Consider the following 22,417-nt stretch of genomic DNA (forward strand, 5'->3'; position numbering starts at 1 on the left):
AATATATTGATTCTTTGGACAATGATACAATATTTGTTGATATCTTAAAGGCTGTCACTGTACGATTTAAATTCAATTCAGGGGCCTGTGACTGATATGAGTCACATGAGATATATAAGCCCATTTGACTCCGTTCCATTTATATCAACTCAAAAAACCAACTGAAATATGATTTGACAATTTTATTACTGAGCTCTTCCAGACATTTCCATCCAACTATTATTTTTAATACAAAGAATAAATATAAAGCGGGATTTTAAAAATAACAGGGCATCTTACAGACGATATGTACAGATATTTTCTGTTTTGGATTGATAATATTGGATCGTGGATCACTGATTCGATATATTGATCCAGAGCAATGTATCGTCACACCCCTAGTTTATACAGTGTTGATTTTACGTTTTGTTTGACCTTTTTGTGTTATCTGATGTTTCTTTTAGTTTTAGAGATGATTGACTCTTAAAGTTTCTACATGTTGTTGTATAATTATAATACTCGAGATATCATCCATGGAGCGGTAGATGAGTGCTAGGCTGTTTTGCCTTGCCCAAATGGATTTTTTTGTGGTTTTCTTTTGTTGGCTGTCGTGTTAAATTTATACATGATAATGACATTTAAAATAGTAAGTAAGCTGTTGGAAATAATTATTGGTCATTGCATTAATGAAAGAAATATAGCCTAGTTGAACACACATATATAAAGCGATACGCATGTTATATGAAACAAGAACTAGTAGGCTATAGCTTTAACTTCATAGATTATCTTATAGAGTATATATTTACATGTGTTTCTTTCTCGTTTTTTCCTATTTAAATTATAGATCTGTAAGAAACAGCTGTTTGCATTGATCATTACATTCTTTTAGGGATGAGCATACCAAATTAAGAAAAAACACACTGAAGTGATCTGGGTCTGTGTTTGTTGATGAGGTATCATCTCTTGCTACTAGGGTTCGGTACCGAAACCCGGTACTAAGATGGCACCGGTGCCTAAACAACCAGTATCTACCGGAACAAATAACAACGCGGATTTTGGTGCCTCATTTCGATGCCATTGAAACACCTGCGCTTCTCTCTGATGCTCCGAAACAGACGTTACAGGCAACGGAAACATCGCTTCACGTGACGCTAGTTAACACTACACTTGACAGCAGGTAACGTTAGCCTACCGTTAGCTAGTAGCTGGATCAAACACGGTTGACAGCAAACTGTAAACGGTGTAAAGTGTCACTGTATTTCACTGTAGAGGATTCCAACAGCGGGTCGTACAACAGTCTGCCGCTGCCTTTGTCGGAAAAACAACACAGACGGTGAGTTCACTTGAAACTGGTAGCCTAAGCCTCGTGGTGCATTCATTGTAAAATACCCTTTTCCCATCTGGTGGTTGTTTTTGCCATTTAACAGCAATTTACTGGTGCAGTCAGTCATTGTCATTGTTAAAAATTGTTATCACATTATTAATAAATCATTTAATTTTGACCACATGGCCTTAGCATTTAAACAAGCCGTTTTATAATGTTGCCGACTGTCGTTTTTGCGCTCTTCTTTTTTAAAATTTTTTTGGAAAAATTATTTTAAAAGTACCAGTTCAGGCTCCAGTTCAGGCACCGTTTAGGCACCGGCACCGTTTTAAAAGTATCACTTTAGCACCGGTATCAGAAAAAAACCCAAACGATACCCAACCCTACTTGCTACTAGGTGAAGCAAGGGGAGTCAACTAAACTAGTGTGTGGATTTTGTCTGTCCCTGCCAAGAAACAGAAAAACAGCAGGAGCAGATGAATTAGTGTTCAGACATTTCTGATCTATCTGTGTTGAAACTGATTACTAAAAGTAGATGCCAGTGCTTTTGTTTAGGTAAAGCATATGTGATGACCCACATTTTGAAATATGAAAGCACCACTCAGGTCCTTTGATAGTGTTTGCTCAACTGTTTTCAAGCTGTTTCAATCCTTGCTGCATTTTGTGAAAAAAAAAAAAAAAATTGATTGAAATGGTTTCCCCAAGCTTGAAATGAATTTCCATATACATTTTTTGCCCTGCTTTCTTCCAGTTCCGAGTTAGATATTTTTACTGAGATATGAACCACTGTTCCACCATGTTGCACATATCTGCAGGAGTTAAAAATCCCTCTTTAGCCTTCTGCCCTTCACAGGTAATAGTGATTTAAATCGAATTCTGTCATGGATCAAACCTCGCCCTGCTCCATCTATTGCAGAGAAAGACCAGGTGTTTCTAATATTTCAGTCTCCAGCTCGCAGCGTATCAGTTGTCATTACATACGTCCAACAAGGACAAAAAAGAGACAACCTGCACTATACTATACTATTTTGTGTGTGTGTGTGTGTGCGTGTGCGTGATTTGCCTGCCTATGTCCTTCCCCCTTTGCCTCCTCCCCCCAGTTCTGGTGGATGGTGCTTGTTTAGACTTTGTTATTGTTTCTTTATGTAACACTGCTGAGCCAGAGAAAGAATGGGCCCGGTGTACACCGCAACAATGCTGTGATGGATGAGTGTGGCTGTGGTAATTATATGAGGACCAACAGGTAACTGAGCAGAGACCGAGAGCAGCGGCCTGCCTGGGGATGATAGCGCAAATCTGCTCTGCTCTGTTTTGTTTTGTTCTATGAGACCGGCACAGATACAGTAGTGAACACACACACACACACACACACACATACATTTGCTCACATAGGTGTCAGTGCTAAAATGTACAACATAGCATGTATCTGTACTCTGTTAAACACGCTCCCGTTGCTTGTTTTGAATTCTGCTTCGGTGATATTGTTTCTGGTAAACAGTCCGGCCAATGAAGTCAGTGGAATGACTGTGAGAGAAGAGGGAAGACGCCACTTCGAGGTTTTCCCCACTTGAGTGTATTACGGAGTTATTGTCGCAGACGGTAGCTAACAGAGACAGACAGATTGAGGTCGGTACACGAGAGAAGGCAGATGAGAGAGAGAAACGGAGTGAAGATGAAAAGGCTTTGGGGGTGTGCCTCCTTGCTGTTTTAGTACAGTGTTGCACTAAGAAGAGAGGAGTGGGGGGGCTCAAAAGTAAGACGGACTGCTGTAAAATGTTTCGGACCAGAAAGTGCTGGTTTGACGAGAATAATGAAACATGAAAAAGTGAAAGAACAAGACAAATCAGAGTAAATGTGCAGAAGGTGGTTATATTTGTCTGATTGAAATAAGAGAAGGAATAACAAAAAGTACTTGTGTCCCAGCATAATACCCCAAGTACAAGTCTAGTACACTATTCCACGGGAACATCCAGGTCTATGTGAAGATCTGGCTCTGCTTTGTATGTGAATGTAGTTCTTCAGAGTGACGCTGTGCTCCACAGGAACTCTTCCTCCACTCAACAACTGACGAATGATTGTGGCTGCTACATGCTAAAGGATAGCCTGCTAAGCTAGCAGTGTAAAGTCATGTTCACCGTGTTGCGTGACTCACAGTTGGAGCACTTTGTACAGCTTGGCTCGGCAGGGAACTCTCCTGGTTGAATCAACAATGCAAAAGATGAACAACTGCGGTAAAAAAATATCTTGATTAAAAAGTTCTTTGATGAAAAGTTAAAGGTACAAGACTATGTACTTAAAAACTTGGGGGCAAAGTTAACTACGACTCACAAGGTGTATCCCTGCAAGAAGTATTTACCAGCTTACATTCTGTAATGGCATTGTTGAGAAAACTGACATTACAATCTGCAGAATATTTAAATTGTGATTTGTTCACAAACTGAGCACACAGTGTTTTTTTGCTACCTCTCTGATTCACCTCTTACTGGCTTTTCAATATTTCAGGAAGTAATGTTTTTTTTTTTTTAACAGATAATCTCTTGGAGCTAATGAAAAACCTATTCCCAAGTACTAACCATTAGGGCTGGGACGATATGCTTTGGTCCCGATTCGATTCTTTCACCTTACATGTGTGCTGATTCGATTTGTCTTGCGATCTTCATTTATTGCGATTCGATTGCATTGAGTGTTGCGATTTTCTTTTCCTCCTTCTGCAAAAACCAAAGTTGAATAATAATATCATGAGACATTTCTGAAAACTAGGCTAATTGTGTTCTAACATAACTAAACTAAATTATAAACATCACAAGTCAGTCAGTCTGACATTTATTTAATTTGTAAAGAAGTACATAACATGTATTTTCTGCATTTTCTACTTTCAGTCTGTTTTGCTGGAAACGGAATTAATGTAGTAGTCGTAGGAGGTACCGTATAAACGGAAAATATTTAAGTGAATAATTGGGAAAATAAATAAATAAAAAATATCTATTCTAGGGGAAATAATACATTTTAATACCTAGCAATACCTACGATTCCCAGCCCCACCCCCCACCCCTACTGACCATCCACCCCATTCCACTTCCAAGTAAGGACACACCGGTCCAATGTTTTCTGTCCCCATACTGATATGTGCCTTAACTCAAGTTATCTGCCTATGCCGAGCACCCATCCTGTACCTCCCATTCACCACTGTACCCCAGCTTCCTCTGACCCCAAAGTAATTGAAGTTCAGTTCACTGTCGTTTATTAGCCCATCTTTCTCCATGTGACTTTGTGGTCCTACAGAACAAGGTTGTCGCTCTGGTGCAGTGCAGTTCATCATCATGCATATGTTCATACGCTAATCTAACTGCAACATAACAAATGAGCTGATTATCTACACCGTGTGTGTGTGTGTGTGTGTGTGTGTGTGTGTGTGTGTGCGCGCGGCAAAGACTGAATAGGCAACGGGAACAGGTGTATAGGGGGGTATGAACACCCCATACATCATGCTGTAGCAGGTATGCACACTCTCCATCACCCCCACCTCACCCCCCCACAACACCACTACTCACTGGAGAGCAGCATGTACCCCCCCTCACCCCAAGTGCCTTGACGCTTACACACACACACACACACACACACACACACACACACACACACACGTGCGCGCGCGCGCACGCGCGCCAGTAGACGACAACCCCTGGAGCTCGACCTACATTGTGCGTCCTCCTGCCTCTGATCTGACTATTCATCACCACATGGCACCAGTCCCCCACTGGGAGCGAGGTGGGGTAGTTTTGTGGAGGAGAGAGAGTGAGAAGGGGAGACAGAGGGGAGACGAGTGCGCTAAGCTACATAGCGTAGGACAGGTCGTCCTTTACACCTCCAGAACAATGAGACCTTCCTTCAACAGTAGTGCTGCTAGGTGAAACTCTTTATGGGGAAAAAAAACAGAGTGACAAACTGAGTCATGAGTGATTTACATGGACAAAAAGCTGCACAAGCTAATTCAATGGATGGTATAGAGCAGTGGTTCTCAAACTTATTCACATCAAGGACCCCTAAACTGACAAAAATTAGACCACGGACCCCCATCTGATAAGACTTTGTCCCGGGGTCCCCTACCTAATAGAATTTTTGCATTTAGATGTTTTATTACAGAAAGTGAATGCAACCCATGAGCAAAATAGTCATACAATCTCTCATTGTGTTACTTATGGATGAAATTATAGTGAAAATAAAGTATTCCCCTTTTTGTTGGGGACTCCCTGGAACCCCTTCAAGGACCCCTGGGCGTCCCCGGACCCCACTTTGAGAACCACTGGTATAAAGAGCCCAAGTCCCAATGTCATATATGGGCCAACCACTGTTCCAACAGCTTTCAACACTTTGTGAAATCTCTCATTGAGGTTTTAATTTAATCCGTTTTATTAAAAAATTCAAACGTGTTCCTGGGGATTGTCCATATTTTAAGATAAATCTCCTCCAGCACTTGCTGTAACATCCACTGGTTTCCTGGCAATCTCACAGTTGCAACATGACTTCTGGAAGTCACTGCACTCACCCGCTGTTCATCAAGATAAAGTTGTAGCACGTAACTCCTCATAAAACCATAATTTTTAGCAATGCTAACAGCAATGTCTGTCTGTCTGTCTGTCTGTCTTTCTGTCTGTCTGTCTGTTGTTCCACGTCCAGACTGAAATATCTCAGCAACTATTGGTTGGTACAGCCATTCATGGCCCCCAGAGGATCAATTCTTAAGTGAATCCCTGACTTTTCGTGTAGTGCCACCAGCAGTCCATGTTTTACATATCCAGTGAAATGTCAGAACATTTACCTGACAGATTGGAACAAAACTTTAAACATTCATGGTTTATAAATGGACAAATGTAACAACTGTTGGGCTCATTTTTATACAGAACTGTGTAAAACATTTTTTTTTTCTTCTTAATTGTCCTCAAACATTTTTGCTGATCATACAGAGCAAGTGATTTTCCTCTGCCTTGTGTCTTGGATACAGTACGTGGTCTATTCATTGTCACCCAAAGCTGTTCATCTGGAACAACTTCACAGCTGAAGTCACTGAATCCCCACTGGACTCAGCAACAAAGTTTAGGTCTATTCATCTAATTTCAAGTTATTACCATTGTATTCAGTTTCGGATCCTGACATATGTGTTTATATATAACAAGGTCTGGGAGACTAATTGGTAATGGTGTGAAAGTAGTCTGTCCACTCAGCCACCGTTATACCGTGATCCATGCCTGGCTTGACTGCATTGATTGGGGAATTTTAATGTAAGTGGACAAGAACAAACAACCAGAATCCCCAAAAGAAAAAACAGAGTATCTTTGAAACAGAAAGCATAATGCATCTTAAACATATGACTTTTCCTTGAGAAATCTGCCTCTGTCACCGTGAGTTGGGAAAAAAAATCAAGCAATGCTCAGTGGCTGAGAAGTAGTTTTTTGGAGATGTAGCATTCTTTGTAGGACACTGACAATCATTTTAGCTCTATTTGTTGGGCACGGTGATTGCACTGGTCTTGACTGATTGCACTGATTGGAGAGTTTGAAGACGATGGAATCATAGGAGGACGAGGCCACATACGCATTCTACAAGAAAGGGCTGACCCTGCCAGTTTGAAAAAAAGAAAGTAGGTTCTTATGTAAATCCCAGCACAAGTACTTTGTTTAGTTCATATGATTTCAGCATTTGGATATTAGCTATTTCACTTAAAAAATGGCACACCGAGTGATTGTATACCTTGATGAGCTTTTTGAATGGCAAAGCCAAATGGCACATTTTAATTAATATACTTTGTCTCTTATTTACTGTACCAGAAAATCAAATCTGCTTATCTCACCTTCCAGTCTGTGATCTCTTCAGAAACTCACACATAACACTTTAGGATGCAGTGATACCTAGTGAAAGAGTCCCCAAAACAAAAAGTAGCTAATTTTCTCTGACAGACAGATACATGCATGTCACAGTTTAGATATATGTGAATTTTGTCTCCTCGATAAGCCTTATCTTGACTAAGTGGCCCAGTGTATGGCTTTGTCTTGCAAAACATATACCGAGGCAAGAACATGCCAAATTCTTCAAATTTAATAAATGTAATGCAATTTTTAAACAGCCTAGGGCATGACACTAGCTAACATACAGCAGGTAACGTTAAGGTGTGGACACACAGAGCCGATAATCGGCCGTTGGACAGTCTGGCGAGGTCAGTGACTCGAGTCTATTCGGTGTGTTCCGTGCCGTCGTCCGTCCGAGGGGCCGTCGTCCTTCATTTTGGCCGATTTGACACATATAATCGGCAGGGCGGGCACTACCAGCAGTCGGTCTCAAATGACCCATCTGATTGGTAGAGTGCTAACCCGGAAACTGGGAGCGGAATGAGCGTGACTAGAAAATCTTTTAAACTGACCTTTGTTGATCTGAAATGAAGACAGATTCAGCAACTGCGTGGCCTATTTCTCGCTTAAAATGTTTTCAGAAACACGTTTTGGTGAATTATTTTAGTACAATATCAGATTGTATTCTGAACAAGCCGCAATGACAGTCTGTCTTTGAATTTCCGGAGAAACCAGACCCACGTGACGCGTTCGTCCAATCAGCTGCCGGTTTTCATTTTTGGGCGACAATACAGATTAGCGCCGCCTGCTGTTATGGAGACGTATTACGTCTCGTCGCTTTGGTGTGTTCCGAGGCACTTTTTTGACCAACTGGGGGAGACTGATCAGCCCAACTGCCTTAAGGCTCCCGTTAGGTAGTAACGATAGCTGTCTTAAACGCGGTAAAATGCTGACAGCTAAACGATGTAAAGTGTGACTATTTCACTGGAAAGGACAACACAGGGACATATGTTTACAGCTAAAGACACAGAGGAGACTAGCTGGCCTTTAAGACAGCATGGACACTGCCGCTGTCGGATAAACGGCAACAGTGACGGGACTTAGTTTTGCGTTTGGGTCCGGCTCAGTACGTTTGTGTTGCATTCAATGTTGTTGTAAAATACTCTTTCAGCCATCAAGTGTTTCTTCTATTTGTCGTTAAACACTAAACGACTGGTGAAAAAAGTTGTTATAAGTTATTACATTTTAAGTTTACAGTCAACATGGATATATCCCTGGTATGACAATTCAGAGATCACCTGGGTTAACCTGGGAGCTGGGGGGATTACCCAGAGTGCTAGAGAAAGACAGAGTGGCGACACTCCCATTGGACTCCGTTGTACGCATTTTGCCGCCTACTTCCGGGGTATGCAGTCTCAAATAGTTCCAAAAATCCATTCTGCGGCGTTGGACATCATTCATTTCCATTGCTGGCTGTCGAGTAACTTCTGAGGTAAGTTGATTAAATAGCTACCTCTTTTGAATTGTCAACTGTCTATATTTTATCAGAGGCCCTTTTATGATGCATATACTGATCTTTATTTGTATGTGCACAACGTAATTAGCCTATATATATATTTGTTTCTTGGTAGACGACCGATTGCCTGCTAGTTTGTTAGCTCGACTTCGCCAGCTGTGAAGGTATCTCCAGAGGTAAATTTATTAAATAGCTACCTCTTTTGAATTGTCAACTCTCTATACTATATCAGAGGCCCTTTATGATGCATATACTGATCTTTATCATCTGCCACGATTGTATCCTTGTGTTCTGCTTGTTTTATGTTGGATCATCAGGGGATTCGGGCTGCACATAGCGGAAGACGTTGCTCCGACTGCTGTGCACCTAACGGCGGACAGCTCTGCTGGGATAGACCGGGGTCCCGCGGTGTACTGCAAGCCTCTGGGAAAATGAGGAGCAATACAGGAGTCATTTAATGCTAACTATTATTGTTTAGTTCAAGGTCATCTTGAAAGGGCTGTTGGATTACATGTATGAATACAAATTATTCCACACAAAAAAATATCATAAGCCATAATGAGCTTTAAAATGTTTATTACACAGACAGTAGTGTGACTAATTTCTTCCCCAATTAAATTTAAAGACTAATTTGGTCTCTGTTAAACATTTCTGTGTGAACTTCTGGTTAACTAAATTGTTCCTCTTTCTTAGCGCCAAATTAATTCTTTTTTGTCTCCTTTCCCCCACCGTATTTCTCTCTAACACTTATATATACACACAATATTCATTCCTGTTCCATCACTTTGTTCTTGTTTTTCCAAGTAGAGACACACACACACACACACACACACTTCTTGTTGTCTCACTCATTGTTTAAAAAATAATACTATTTCATTCATTCATCCAAGCGTAATGAGTTGTTATTCTTTAATATATTTGATATTTTGTGTATGGCTTAGTCTTAAATTACCATGGTTGTGTGGTCAACTCATGCCTCATAAGAAGAAATGGACTGGACACTAAATGCTGAATGGACTGTTGCTACTTTGCGATTGAGAAAGCAGAGTAGCAAATGAATGTTCTGTGACACTTTGATAAACAATAGTTAGGCTACTTTTAATATTGTAGTGCAATAATAATAATAATATAAACTGGTCCATTTATTAACTGTATATAATATTTATAGTTTGACTTAAGATGGAAAATAAGCAGCTTGTGTTTTTTTATTTGCTCACATTTGAAGATGAAGCCCTGTTTTGACTTTAGCTATCTGTTCTAGTGTACATTCAATTCAATTCAATTTTATTTATAGTATCAAATCATAACAAGAGTTATCTCGAGACACTTTACAGATAGAGTAGGTCTAGACCAAACTCTGTACTTTACGAAGCCCCAACTATTACAGTGGTTGCCTCAAGAGCAAGCATTAGCAGTAGCTATTGCGACAGTGGCAAGGAAAAACTCCCTTTTTTGTTAGGAAGAAACTTCGGACAGACCCAGACTCTTGGTAGGCAGTGTCTGACGGCACCAGTTGGGGGAGTGGTGAATGGTTGCAATAATAGTCATAATAAAGATAGTGAAACAGTGATCACAATGGTAGTCATAGTAGTTCATGTCATAGTAGGGCACAGCAGGGCGTTACGGGGTGTAGTGTGGCACAGCAGCCTGGGTGGACGCGGTTGGACGCGGCAGGACGCAGTCGGACACTGCGGGAAAACGCAGAGCGTAGCAGGGTGTAGTAAGTCCATAGCGTCAGCTGCACCCAGGACCCCGGTGTAGGTGCCACCCAATTCCAAGGCGATGTTCTGGGTGAAGAAGAAGCAAAGGGACTCCGGGGAGAAAACTCCCCAGAGCTAGGTTAGTAACAGGCATTTCTGGGACTAAGATGCACACAAAAGGAGACAAGTGAAAGCGAGAAGAGGGAGCGGCTCATTGTGTCCTTGGAAGGAGCTTCCCACAGCAGTCTAGAGTTATAATAGCATAACTAAGAGAGGCAGGCTAAAGAGAGGGGCCCTGGACCGGGCTCGTACTCTCCCCTGCCGGAACGGGCTTGTACTTCCTGCCTCCCTCTACTCTACTCTACTATGCTGCAACTCCTCACTCCCTAACTATAAGCTTTATCAAAGATGATGGTTTTCAGTTTATTCTTAAATGTGGCGACGGTGTCAGCCCCCCGAACCCAAGTTGGGAGCTGGTTCCACAGGAGAGGAGCCTGGTAGCTGAAGGCTCTGGCTCCCATTCTACTTTTAGAGACTCTAGGAACCACAAGTAGCTCTGAGTTCTGGGAGCGCAGTGCTCTAGTGGGACAATAAGGTACTAAGAGCTCTTCTATGTATGATGGTGCTTGACCATTTAGTGCTTTGTAGGTCAGGAGAAGGATTTTAAATTCAATCCTGGATTTTACAGGAAGCCAATGCAGGGAAGCTAATACAGGAGAAATGTGATCTCTTTTGTTAGTTCTTGTCAGAACACGTGCTGCAGCATTCTGGATCAGCTGGAGGGTCTTGAGGGACTTATTTGAGCAGCCTGATAGTAAAGAATTACAGTAGTCCAGCCGGGAAGTTACGAATGCATGGACTAGTTTTTCAGCATCGTTTTGAGACAGGATGTTCCTGATTTTGGCAATGTTACGAAGATGGAAAAAGGCTGTTCTTGAGGTTTGTTTTAAGTGGGCGTTAAAGGATAGATCCTGGTCAAAAATGACTCCTAGATTTCTGACAGTAGTGCTGGAGGCCAGGGCAATACCATCTAGGGTAGCTATATATTTAGATAATGAAGTTCGGTGGTGCTTGGGTCCCAGCACAATAACTTCCGTTTTGTTTGAGTTTAACATCAGAAAATTGTGGGTCATCCAGGATTTTATATCTTTAATGCACGCTTGAAGTTTAGCTAACTGACCGCTTTCGTCTGGCTTGATTGACAGATATAATTGGGTGTCGTCTGCGTAACAGTGAAAGTTAATTGAGTGTTTCCTAATAATATTGCCTAGAGGAAGCATATATAAAGAGAATAGAATTGGTCCAAGCACTGAGCCTTGAGGAACGCCATGGCTAACTTTAGCGTATTTGGATGGTTTATCGTTAATATTAACAAATTGGGATCGCTCAGAAAAATAGGACTTAAACCAGCTTAGTGCGATTCCTTTAATGCCAACTAAATGTTCCAGTCTCTGTAAGAGGATGGTATGGTCAATAGTGTCGAATGCAGCACTAAGATCTAATAAGACAAGTACGGAGACAAGTCCTTTGTCAGCAGCAGTTAGAAGGTCGTTAGTGATTTTCACCAGTGCCGTCTCTGTGCTATGATGCTTTCTAAATCCTGAGTGAAAGTCTTCAAATAGACTATTTCTATGCAGAAAGTCACACAATTGATTAGCGACTACCTTCTCAAGGATTTTGGAGAGAAACGGGAGGTTAGATATAGGTCTATAGTTGGCTAAGACCTCAGGGTCGAGGGTGGGTTTTTTCAGAATAGGTTTTATCACAGCTACTTTAAAAGACTGCGGTACGTGACCCGTTAATAAGGACATATTGATCGTATCTAGTAATGTGGTATTGACCACGGGTAGTGCTTCTTTAAGTAGCCTCGTTGGAATGGGGTCTAAGAGACAGGTAGTTGGCTTAGCTGAAGAGACCCTTAACATTAATTGTTGGAGGTCTAAAGGATAAAAGCCGTCTAAATAAGTATCAGGTCTTATCGTTCTCTCTAGCCCTCCTGCGCCCAATGGTGAGCCGTTAGAAGCTGTGGGCAGAAGGTGATGAATTTTTTCTCTAATTGTTATAATTTTATCATTAAAAAAGGTCATGAAGTCATCACTGCTCAGAGCTATAGGAATAGATGGCTCAACAGAGCTATGACTCTTTGTCAGCTTGGCTACAGTGCTGAAAAGAAACCTTGGGTTGTTCTTATTTTCTTCTATTAGTATTGAGTAATAGTCTGATCTGGCCTTTCTGAGGGCCCTCCTATAATTTTTTAGACTATCTTACCAATCCACACGAGATTCTTCCAGTTTGGTGGAACGCCATTTACTTTCAAGTTTTCGTGAGATTTGTTTTAATTTGCGAGTTTGGGAGTTATACCAAGGTGCTAGTTTCCTTTCCTTCATCATCTTCTTTTTGATAGGAGCAACCAAGTCTAAAGTAGTCCGTAGGCAGGCCGTAGCAGTGTCTACAAAGTTATCAAGTTGGGAGGGACTAGAGTTAACATAACAGTCCTCTGTTATATTAAGGCATGACATTGAGTTAAGTGCTGTTGGAATATCTTCCTTAAATTTAGCTATAGCGCTGTCAGATAAGCATCTAGTGTAGAAACTTTTATTTAATTTCGTATAGTCTGGTAGTAGGAATTCGAAAGTTATTAAAAAATGATCTGATAATAAAGGATTCTGCGGAAATACTATTAAATCGTCAATTTTGATGCCATATTCTAGCACAAGGTCGAGGGTGTGGTTAAAACAGTGCGTGGCCTTATGCACCCTCTGACTGAAACCAATAGAATCTAGCAGTGAATTGAAAGCAGTACTAAGGCTATTGCTGTCAACGTCCACATGGATATTAAAATCACCTACAATAAGTACTTTGTCTGATTGAAGGACTACGCATGATAAAAACTCTGAGAATTCAGATAAAAACTCAGAATATGGACCTGGTGCTCGGTAAACAACAACAAATATAATAGGCTGTACTGTTTTCCATGTTGGGTGTTGAAGATTAAGAACAAGGCTTTCAAACGAGTTATAATTTAGTTTAGGTTTAGGATTAATTAACAGGCTCGAGTCAAATATGGCTGCAACTCCCCCTCCTCGGCCTGAGCCTCGTGGAATTTGGATATTATTATGACTGGGAGGAGTGGCTTCGTTTAAACTAACATATTCGTCCAGCCAGGTTTCGGTGAGGCAGAATAAATCAATGTGGTTATCTGATATCAATTCGTTTACCAATAATGCTTTCGATGACAGAGATCTAATATTTAATAGTCCACATTTGATTTTCCTATTCTGTTCTATCGTTGCAGTGGTTGTTTTAATTCCAATTAGGTTGTTTAGTATAGCACCTCTTTTGTTAGCGTTTGGTTTAAACGGTCTCAGTCGGGGGACAGACACGGTGGTTATGGGATTATGAATGGGTGATTGCTCTGAAGGGAGCACAGAGGGGCGTGTAGCGCTGTATCTCTGATTATTGACTTTGGGAGAGTGTGTCTGGTCAGTGTGCTTGTGGGAGTGTTTACGGGATGTAAACAGTCAATCAGAGGTCTGGGTATGCAGGGCGTGGTGCAAATTTCCACGTAGCATCTGGCTTCCGCGTGTATTGGGATGAATCCCATCCCTGCTGCTACATCTGTTTTTAAAAGACCTGACAATCATTCTGGAAGTAAAAGAAGGTTTTTATTCTTGTGTTTTAAACTTGTTGTTGGGTGATTGTTCCTGATACCGATTCTGATACCTGAACTTGTGTATCGGCCGATACTGAATACCGATCCAATAACAGTGTGTCATATATTTTATTATGTTTTAACAACTGTATACTACTATCCCTATATGGATGTGATATGTTTTCTGTATCTTTGTTGTCAGTCTGGCTCAGGTTAAACTATTTGTGAAACATGAACAAACACAAACGATGAACGCCCCAGAACTTTCTGTCTCTCTTCAGTTTGTCAGTTATAACGGAAAAACCATAAATAAACTACTTTAATGTAGATTTTCTTTAGGGCTTTCTTACGTGGTGTTACGCCCCAGTCTAGGGGTGCCTAGGATGCAACATGAAAAGGCCCCATCTTCCGCGTCTCCCAAGTAGCCACAAACACTTAGGTGGTTAGGTATCAATAAACTTATTTATTTTACAGAAAACGAAAAAATATATACATAACATATATTCGTTTAAGGCTTCAGGGTGGCCTACCACCAAAATAACAAACAAAACAATTCTGACTGGGAGATAAGACTAACCTAACAAACAAAAGGGCAAAACAAATTACAAAAGACTTACCTCCCTAACTAACAAAAACAGGAGAAAACAAGATTAACACGCCTGGAGGTCCACCCTTACTAAACAAACCAAAAACAATATCTAATCTAAAGCAAAGTTACACAAAGCAAAAGCGTGGCCGGTTGGGAGATGAGGAGGACGAGGAATGCCTGCTGCCCACCGACGGCTGCCATCTTGGCTCCTTATAACTGGGTGGCTTCCCCAGCTGCAGCCAATCACAGGGTCGGGCCTGAAACCTCTCCACCAATCCTCTTACGGCTATGGCACACACCTATTTGCATGTGAAATTAAACACAACAGAAAAAAAACCACAGGGCACACACAGCACACACAGCAGACCAAAGAAACAATATGACCACGGTCATAAAACGTGGTATCGGATCGGTGCATGAACTCCAGTACTTCCCGATACCGATACCAGCGCTTTAGGCAGTATCGGAGCCGATACCAGTATCGGTATCATCATCATGTATCATCATCATGTATCAACATCTCTAACATTAATGACAGATTATGCCTTAAGAAAACAATTTTTGTATTACAGACCAGTATTATACTACATACGCTCATCTTGAAGATTATTAGGAACACCCTACTAATACCGTGTTTGACCCCCTTTCGCCTTCAGAACTGCCTTAATTCTTCGTGGCATTGATTCAACAAGGTGCTGGAAGCATTCTTTAGAAATGTTGGCCCATATCGATAGGATAGCATCTTGCAATTGATGGAGACTTGTGGGATGCACATCCAGGGCACGAAGCTCCCGTTCCACCACATCCCAAAGATGTTCTATTGGGTTGATATCTGGTGACTGTTGGGGCCATTTTAGTACGGTGAACTCATTGTCATGTTCAAGAAACCAATTTGAAATGATTTGAGCATTTAAACAATGCCCAATTGGTACTAAGGGGCCTAAAGTGTGCCAAGAAAACATCCCCCACACCATTACACCACCACCAGCCTGCCCAGTGGTAACAAGGCATGACGGATCCATGTTCTCATTCTGTTTACGCCAAATTCTGACTCTACCATCTGAATGTCTCAGCAGAAATCGAGACTCATCAGACCAGGCAACATTTTTCCAGTCTTGAAAGGTCAAATTTTGGTGAGCTTGTATAAATTGTAGCCTCATTTTCCTATTTTTAGTGGAGATGAGTGGTACCCGGTGAAGTCTTCTGCTGGTGTAGCCCATCCGCCTCAAGGTTGTTCGTGTTGTGTTCTTGTTTGGAACTATACAGGCTTACGTGAATCACGTGACCACCCCGCTAGTGACATCGAGTGTCTCAACTCTTCTCTCTCTATGGCTCTGCAATTACCATAAGTTCTAGAAATGGGCAGGGCTTTACACGTTATATTCAGGGAACAGCTAACATCACATACTCCTGTCCAGCTGTATACCAGCAGAACTGTTCTGTAGCTACTTGAAATTGAGAGAGAGAGAGAGAGAGAGAGAGAGAGAGAGAGAGAGAGAGAGAGGACTAGGTTACTCTAGTATTGATTTTTGACAATTTTAAGACGAGGGGAGAACATTTCTTTGTTTGATTTCATTTAGAGTAAAGATGGGCTTTGCTGTTGTCTTCACGACTCATTTTAAAATAGAGAGAAAAAAGAATAAGATTTGCGCTACGCTGCACTGAACTGCGGTTGAACTGCTTGCCACTGTTGTAACACCTACAACTTTCATACAATATGGCTATTAATAAACTTTTAAAGATATAATATTATTAGAACAATTATCACTTTCCACATTTCTTACAACTTCACCTTTTTCTTACACAAATCCAGTTAAGCTTTAGCATTAAAAAAACCTAAAAAAAAACTAATTATTCCACATCATTTTTACATTAGTGGTGTTATTCAACTTGTAAATGAAATTCATACATATTAAAACCATTCCCACTTTTCCAGCTATTCTCACTACTTCAACTTCTTCTTACGGATTTAAGCTATTAATCCAGTAGCAATTTAGCTATTCAGCATTCACACACATTTTCTGCAGGAAATGCATTTTCTAGTATACTTTGAAAACCTCATGTTTTCTGATCAGGTGTTTATAAACTGTGTGTGTGTGTGTGTGTGTGTGTGAGAGAGAGAGAGAGAGAGACACAAGAAACTCCACTTCTAGAAACCAGAAATGCAGTATGTTGTGTGGATCCTTGTTGATCCTGTGGCCTTTTCTTTTGTGGCATTAGTTTGTTTTCCTCTCTTGATTGCAGCTCCATTCATAGCAGCCATTGTGGATTTATTGGGCCACTCGGCAGGGGTGAGAGCAGTGGTTTCATGAGAAAAACATCAATGCATACCCTGGATTGAATAGCCTCATGCGTTGTCTTGCACAGAATAAAGCACAGTATGGGTCTGCTCTCTACATGGGTGGGAATATTGCTTATGTTGTAAATTCATCTCATTTTTCACTGAAATTTAAATGTTTCAACATTTATACTGTTACCTTTATTTATCTGTAGATCTACATGAGTAGATTCATACAACATAATGTATCCCCATAACGCATTATTTAAGAATCTTCTTCCCTATAACAAGTGCACCATAGTGCCCGAAAATTCAGATCAGATTTTCCATATGTGCTCCATTTTGTAGGGCCCTATGATTTCTGTGATGCGGAAAACGCGGACGGAATCACGGAATCTACACATGAAAACACAATTCTCTCGTAATCGCACGGAATTTGCATATATTTTGTTAACATTTAAAATAAACAATTTATTTTTACAACAAGCGTAGAAAGGTCTCTACATAAACCGTGTCCAAATGGCATTGTAAATACACTGGTCCAATTAAATAAGGCCACGCATCATACAGATGTCCTTTGATCATTTATTTCCACCTTTTCGTCGTAAGACACCGTGAAAACTACAAGAAAAATAAACACATAAAATACAATTAGTCAAATATACTTCTTTCAGTCATTTTACAGTCTCTTAAGCATATTTCCTTAAGTAGACGGGCCCCACAATGTTAACGTCACAACAGTACAGAAAGAGCATTAAATGCAAAGAAATTACAACAAATATTAAACACAAATATGACAAGGCTGAAATACAAAAAGCACAATTACCGTGTGCCCCTCTTGGACTGTGTAAAATCTTTGTTTGAGGCCGTACATTTTTTCTCTGCAGCCACGTTGGCTCTCTCTCTGTATTCCTCTAACCCACAATGCAACAGGTGAGGCCTTCACTAAACTCTGGTCATTTGACCTCAACATCAAAAAATGACATTTGTAATAAAGCAACAAATTTAAACAAAAAATATTTTAAGGTAAAATATTTTAGTACAATTTTAAATCCAACATCCCTTTTTAAACTCTCTATTACATTTTTAATGTTTTTAATTACTGTATGAATTCAAACACTAATGAAATTAGCAAAATATAAACATGAAAACTCAGTAACACTGTCCCTCAGACAGTTACACTCCCATCAAATTACTATGATTTATGACACATTTATGGAAACATTTAAATAAATTAGTAATTTCCAAAAATAAACTGGCATTTTATACCTCTCAGGTCAACACTGCCACTTTAAACTCTCCTTACTTGTAGGTTCTTAGAGATTAGTTCCATTACAACACATTTTAGTTGTTTTCTACAAGTACAACTAACTTATGAATAGGTCGTTCAAGAATGGATGAACTAGTAAGTCTTTGACCCTCTTTCCTGAGCTTTCTGTTTCCCATTTGTACAGTAACTTTCCGCACCAACCCATCTTTGTCTTTACAAACATCTAGTACCCTGCCAATTCTCCACTCATTACGGGGCACCTCGTCTTCTTTGACAATGACGATATCTCCAACCTTCACATTACGCCTTGCAGAGTGCCAGCGTTGTCTGTGTTTGCCAGATACTCTTTCTTTCATCTACTCCAGAATTGTTCTGTCAGGTACTGTACCCTGCGCCACCTTTTCTTGGCATACACATCTTCTGCCACAAATTTTCCTGGAGGAGGAAGCGGAACAGAACTTTTCATGGTCAGCAAATGGTTTGGAGTAAGTGGTTCTAGACCAGGGGTGGCCAACCAGTTAGGTATAAAGAGCCACAAAAAAAACCGCACCATAGCAAAAAGCCACACAACACATGCACGTCCACACTACAACAGCAACAGTGTCTTCCAGATCTAATGACAACTACATAGCAGTTTTCATAGGTTTTTTTTCTCACTTAGATTGACTCAGTGGGAAACCTGACAGTCTTTGTTATCCACAATCCTTTTCAGGTCTTGCTTGAACTCTGTTGTGGCCACTTGAAGCAACTCTCTCACTCATTTGTCACTAAAGGGGCTTTCAAACAATCGGATTCAGCAGTGAAAGGGTTAACGAGGAAGGTGATCTGTGGCCGCTGTTTTTCCTCAGGTTGCAGAATCTGTCCTCAAAACTTTGCTGCATTATTTTCCATTTTAAAATAATTGGCAAATGTATTGGCAGATGCATTCAAATGTGTTTTTTTTTACTTATCTGAAATAATGTATGTTTCAGAAAAGTTAAAAACAACAATCAACCAATGACACAGCCCCCAGCCACACAGTAAGAGCCTCACAGGAGCAGGCAAAGAGCCGCATACGGCTCAAGAGCCACAGGTTCGCCACCCCTGTTCTAGACTTTTGGGATCATTGATGCTGTCAGTAGTGAGGGGGCGACTGTTTACTACTGACATCGCTTCATAGAAAATGTCCTTAAAGACGCATCATCTAATCTTCCAGCACTCTTGGAAAGGACACAGCTGAGGACGCTCCTAACTGTCCTTATCTGCCGTTCCCAAACCCCTCCCATGTGACTGGCATCAGGTACGTTCATGATAAAGTCACAATGTTTTTCGGCCAGGTAAGACATCAGTCTGTCTTTATCAACTTCTTTTAAAGCCTTTGTGAGTTAATTTTTTGCCCCCACAAAATCTGTGCCTCGATCTGACCTGATTTGTCTTACAGCTCCACGAATAGCTATAAAACACCGCAGTGCGTTTATGAATGCATCAGTTGTTAGATCTTCCAATATTTCAATGTGAATTGCCCTTAAGGATATACAGGTGAATATCAGACCGTACCTCTTATGCTCTTTACGACCCTGCTTAGTGAGAAAGGGCCCAAAACAATCCATCCCACAGAAGGAGAATGGTGGTGAGGGATCAACACGGTTAGCAGGTAAATCTGCCATCTTTTGTGTTTCTGTTGGTCTTCGAGCTCTCCTGCATGTGACACATTGTTTGATGTAACTTGCCACAATTTTGCTGCCACCCACTACCCAGTAACCATGTGCTCTGAGCTCATTGAGAGTCTGTCCTCTGCCTTGATGCTGACTTTTTTCATGGCAGTAACCTATGATCAGAGGTGTAATCACCCCATCTCTTGGTAAGATTACCGGATGCTTCAAGTCATGAGGTAAGCAGGCCTTCTTTAATCGTCCTCCCACTCTGAGAACACCGTCTTGCATTACTGGATCAAGCTGGAACAACTGATGGTTTTGTGGCAGTTTACCATGATTCAACATTTGTATTTCCTCTTTGAAGGCATTCTTTTGAGCTAACTTCACAAGTACAAGCCTGGCTTTCCTTCTGTCTTCTACACTTATGGGCTCTGCTGTTTTCGCTCTCTTTGCCAGTTTCTGGATTCGAGCAACAACATTCAATGTTGTATGCCATTTTGAGAAACGCCCCAGTCTTTCCAGAAAATTGTCCTCTTCAACTACTTTTGTCTGTAGTGCTTGTGTCACTTTGACTTCTGGATCTCCCACCATAAGCTGTGGAGTTGACCTTTGGGTGACAATTTCTCTTTCCCACAGGAATTTTGGTCCAGTGAGCCACGATGAATTCATCAACTCTGCCACCTTGAGCCCTCTGGAAGCATGGTCTGCCGGGTTTTGGTCAGTGTCAATGTAGTACCACTGGGCCGGGTCTGTTGTTTCTCTGATTCGTTGGACTCGATTGGCAACGAAAACATGAAACCTGCGTGCCTCGTTGTTAATGTAGCCTAAGACTACCTGTGAGTCTGTCCAAAAGTATTCTTGGTCGATCTTGAGCTCCAGCTCCTCCTTTAACATACTGCCAACTGCTGAAGAGACCACTGCAGCTGTTAACTCCAGTCTAGGTATGGTTACAACTTTGGTGGGTGCAACCCTGGCTTTACCTATGACTAAGGAGCAATGCACTTTGTCTTCTGTCACCACTCGGATATATGAACACTGACCGTACCCATAGCTACTCGCATCCGAGAAGTGATGCAGTTCAATCCTCTGTACCTTCCCTATATTTTCAGGAACAAAGCATCTTGGAATCTGAAGTTTCTGCAGATTCTCTAGATCGTTCAGCCAATTATCCCATCGAGGCTTTAATTCTGCAGGCAATTGTTCGTCCCATCCAATGCCCTTTTGGCACATTTCCTGCAGTATTTTCTTTCCCAGTAGAAGGAAAGGACCCAGGAAGCCTAGCGGGTCAAATACAGAGGCGACTGTGGAGAGAATTCCCCGCCGTGACGCTGGAGAATGTGTCACTGTTCGCACTCCACTTCACTCCCAACACAGTCTGGACTGGGAGTTCCTCATGATTGAGAGCCACATCCTGTACTCCACTAGTTAGTTCACTGTCAGGAATAGACTCCAAGACTTCTCTGTTGTTTGAGATGAACTTGTGGAGGTGTAATGTCCCTTTGGCACATACATTTTGCGCTTCTCTGACTAGTTTGATGGCTGTGTCCACAGAGTCTACACTGATCAACCCGTCATCAACATAAAAATTCTTCCTTATGAAGTTGGCTGCTGCGGGATAATCCTTCTCGTTTTGGCTTGCAAGGTACTTCATTCCATAATTTGCGCAGCCTGGAGAAGATGCTGTTCCAAACAGATGGACCCGCATTCGATATTCTTTTGGCTCTGCCTTTGTATCACCGTTTTCCCACCACAGGAATCGCAAGTAGTCTCTGTCCTCTGGGCTTACATGGAACCTGTGGAACATTTTTTCAACGTCACAGATCAGTGCAATTGAGTGTTTGCGGAACCTGCAGAGTACTCCTGTCAATCCGTTTGTGAGGTCGGGTCCGGCTAACAAGTGATCATTCAGAGCTGTACCCTCATACTTGGCGGAGCAATCAAACACAACCCTGATTTTTTTCTGGTTTTCTAGGGTGATATACTCCCTGGTGAGGAATATACCAGACGTATCCTGCCCTGGGTTGGTTCTCAGCTCTCTCTGCATCCCCATCTTTAAACACACTGTCCATGAACTTAATGTAGTCATCCTTGAATCTGGGATTTCTCTCAAATTTTCCCTTCAGCTGCTTCAGCCGCACCAGAGCCAGTCGCTTATTTTCTGACAGTTGTGGGCGTGTCTTAAAAGGAAGAGGCATCTCGAGGTGTCCATCTGCATTCTGATGTATGCTTTCATTCAGTAAATGCATGAACTGAATGTCATCTTGTGATATGCTCTTTTCCCCCGGGTTAGTATCTTTGAAGTCAGCTTCAAGGGCTCTGATGACATATGAGGAGTCCAACCTCACACTCCATCAGCTCTGGTATTTCCTGTGCTATCTGGGTCAAATGTTTCCACTTTTTGGCAGTTTCAGGGGTAGGAATGTGAGAACGTTCAAGTGGAATGAAGTCTCTGGTGTAAGCAGGTGGCAAGTTGACAAAGCTTTTTGAGGTATACCCTCTAACTCTAAGCCCACTGACTCTTTCACTCTGAACAATGGAATCTTTTCCCATCATAGTGGTAAGCTTCAACTTGACTGGCTCTGAACCCACCCCCATCTTCTCACTTACCCCTTGGTCTACGAAAGTGTTGCTACTT

The 22,417-nt window shown here is 41.4% G+C and overlaps 1 protein-coding gene and 1 long non-coding RNA gene across 2 annotated transcripts; one reads left to right on the top strand and one right to left on the bottom strand.

The window, feature by feature from the left end:
• Nucleotides 1-2,788: 2,788 nt before the first annotated feature.
• On the top strand, nucleotides 2,789-5,608 carry LOC116041057. The gene is made up of 3 exons (XR_004102830.2): nucleotides 2,789-2,800; nucleotides 2,924-2,929; nucleotides 5,515-5,608. It is a non-coding gene; the product is annotated as an uncharacterized LOC116041057 (long non-coding RNA).
• Nucleotides 5,609-19,287: 13,679 nt separating this feature from the next.
• On the bottom strand, nucleotides 19,288-21,977 carry LOC118496432. Its single transcript, XM_036008079.1, has 4 exons — nucleotides 21,784-21,977; nucleotides 21,127-21,575; nucleotides 19,685-21,083; nucleotides 19,288-19,375 (listed from the first exon to the last, which is right to left on the bottom strand). The coding sequence occupies exons 1-4, from the start codon at nucleotides 21,975-21,977 to the stop codon at nucleotides 19,288-19,290; spliced, it is 2,130 nt and encodes a 709-aa protein (XP_035863972.1).
• Between the last annotated feature and the right edge of the window lie 440 nt (nucleotides 21,978-22,417).

This window comes from Sander lucioperca, chromosome 12, assembly GCF_008315115.2.
Source record: "Sander lucioperca isolate FBNREF2018 chromosome 12, SLUC_FBN_1.2, whole genome shotgun sequence".
Classification (NCBI taxonomy): Eukaryota; Metazoa; Chordata; class Actinopteri; order Perciformes; family Percidae; genus Sander; species Sander lucioperca.

Bases quoted from the DNA above. Each gene is read 5' to 3' on its own strand.
- LOC118496432 (XM_036008079.1), bottom strand. From the start codon at position 21,977: ATGCCTCTTCCTTTTAAGACACGCCCACAACTGTCAGAAAATAAGCGA. The intron at 21,576-21,783 runs GTATATTCCTCA...AATGTTCCACAG, and splicing joins CCCAGGGCAGGATACGTCTG to GTTCCATGTAAGCCCAGAGG. The intron at 21,084-21,126 runs GTGACACATTCT...TTCTCTCCACAG, and splicing joins AGTGAAGTGGAGTGCGAACA to TCGCCTCTGTATTTGACCCG.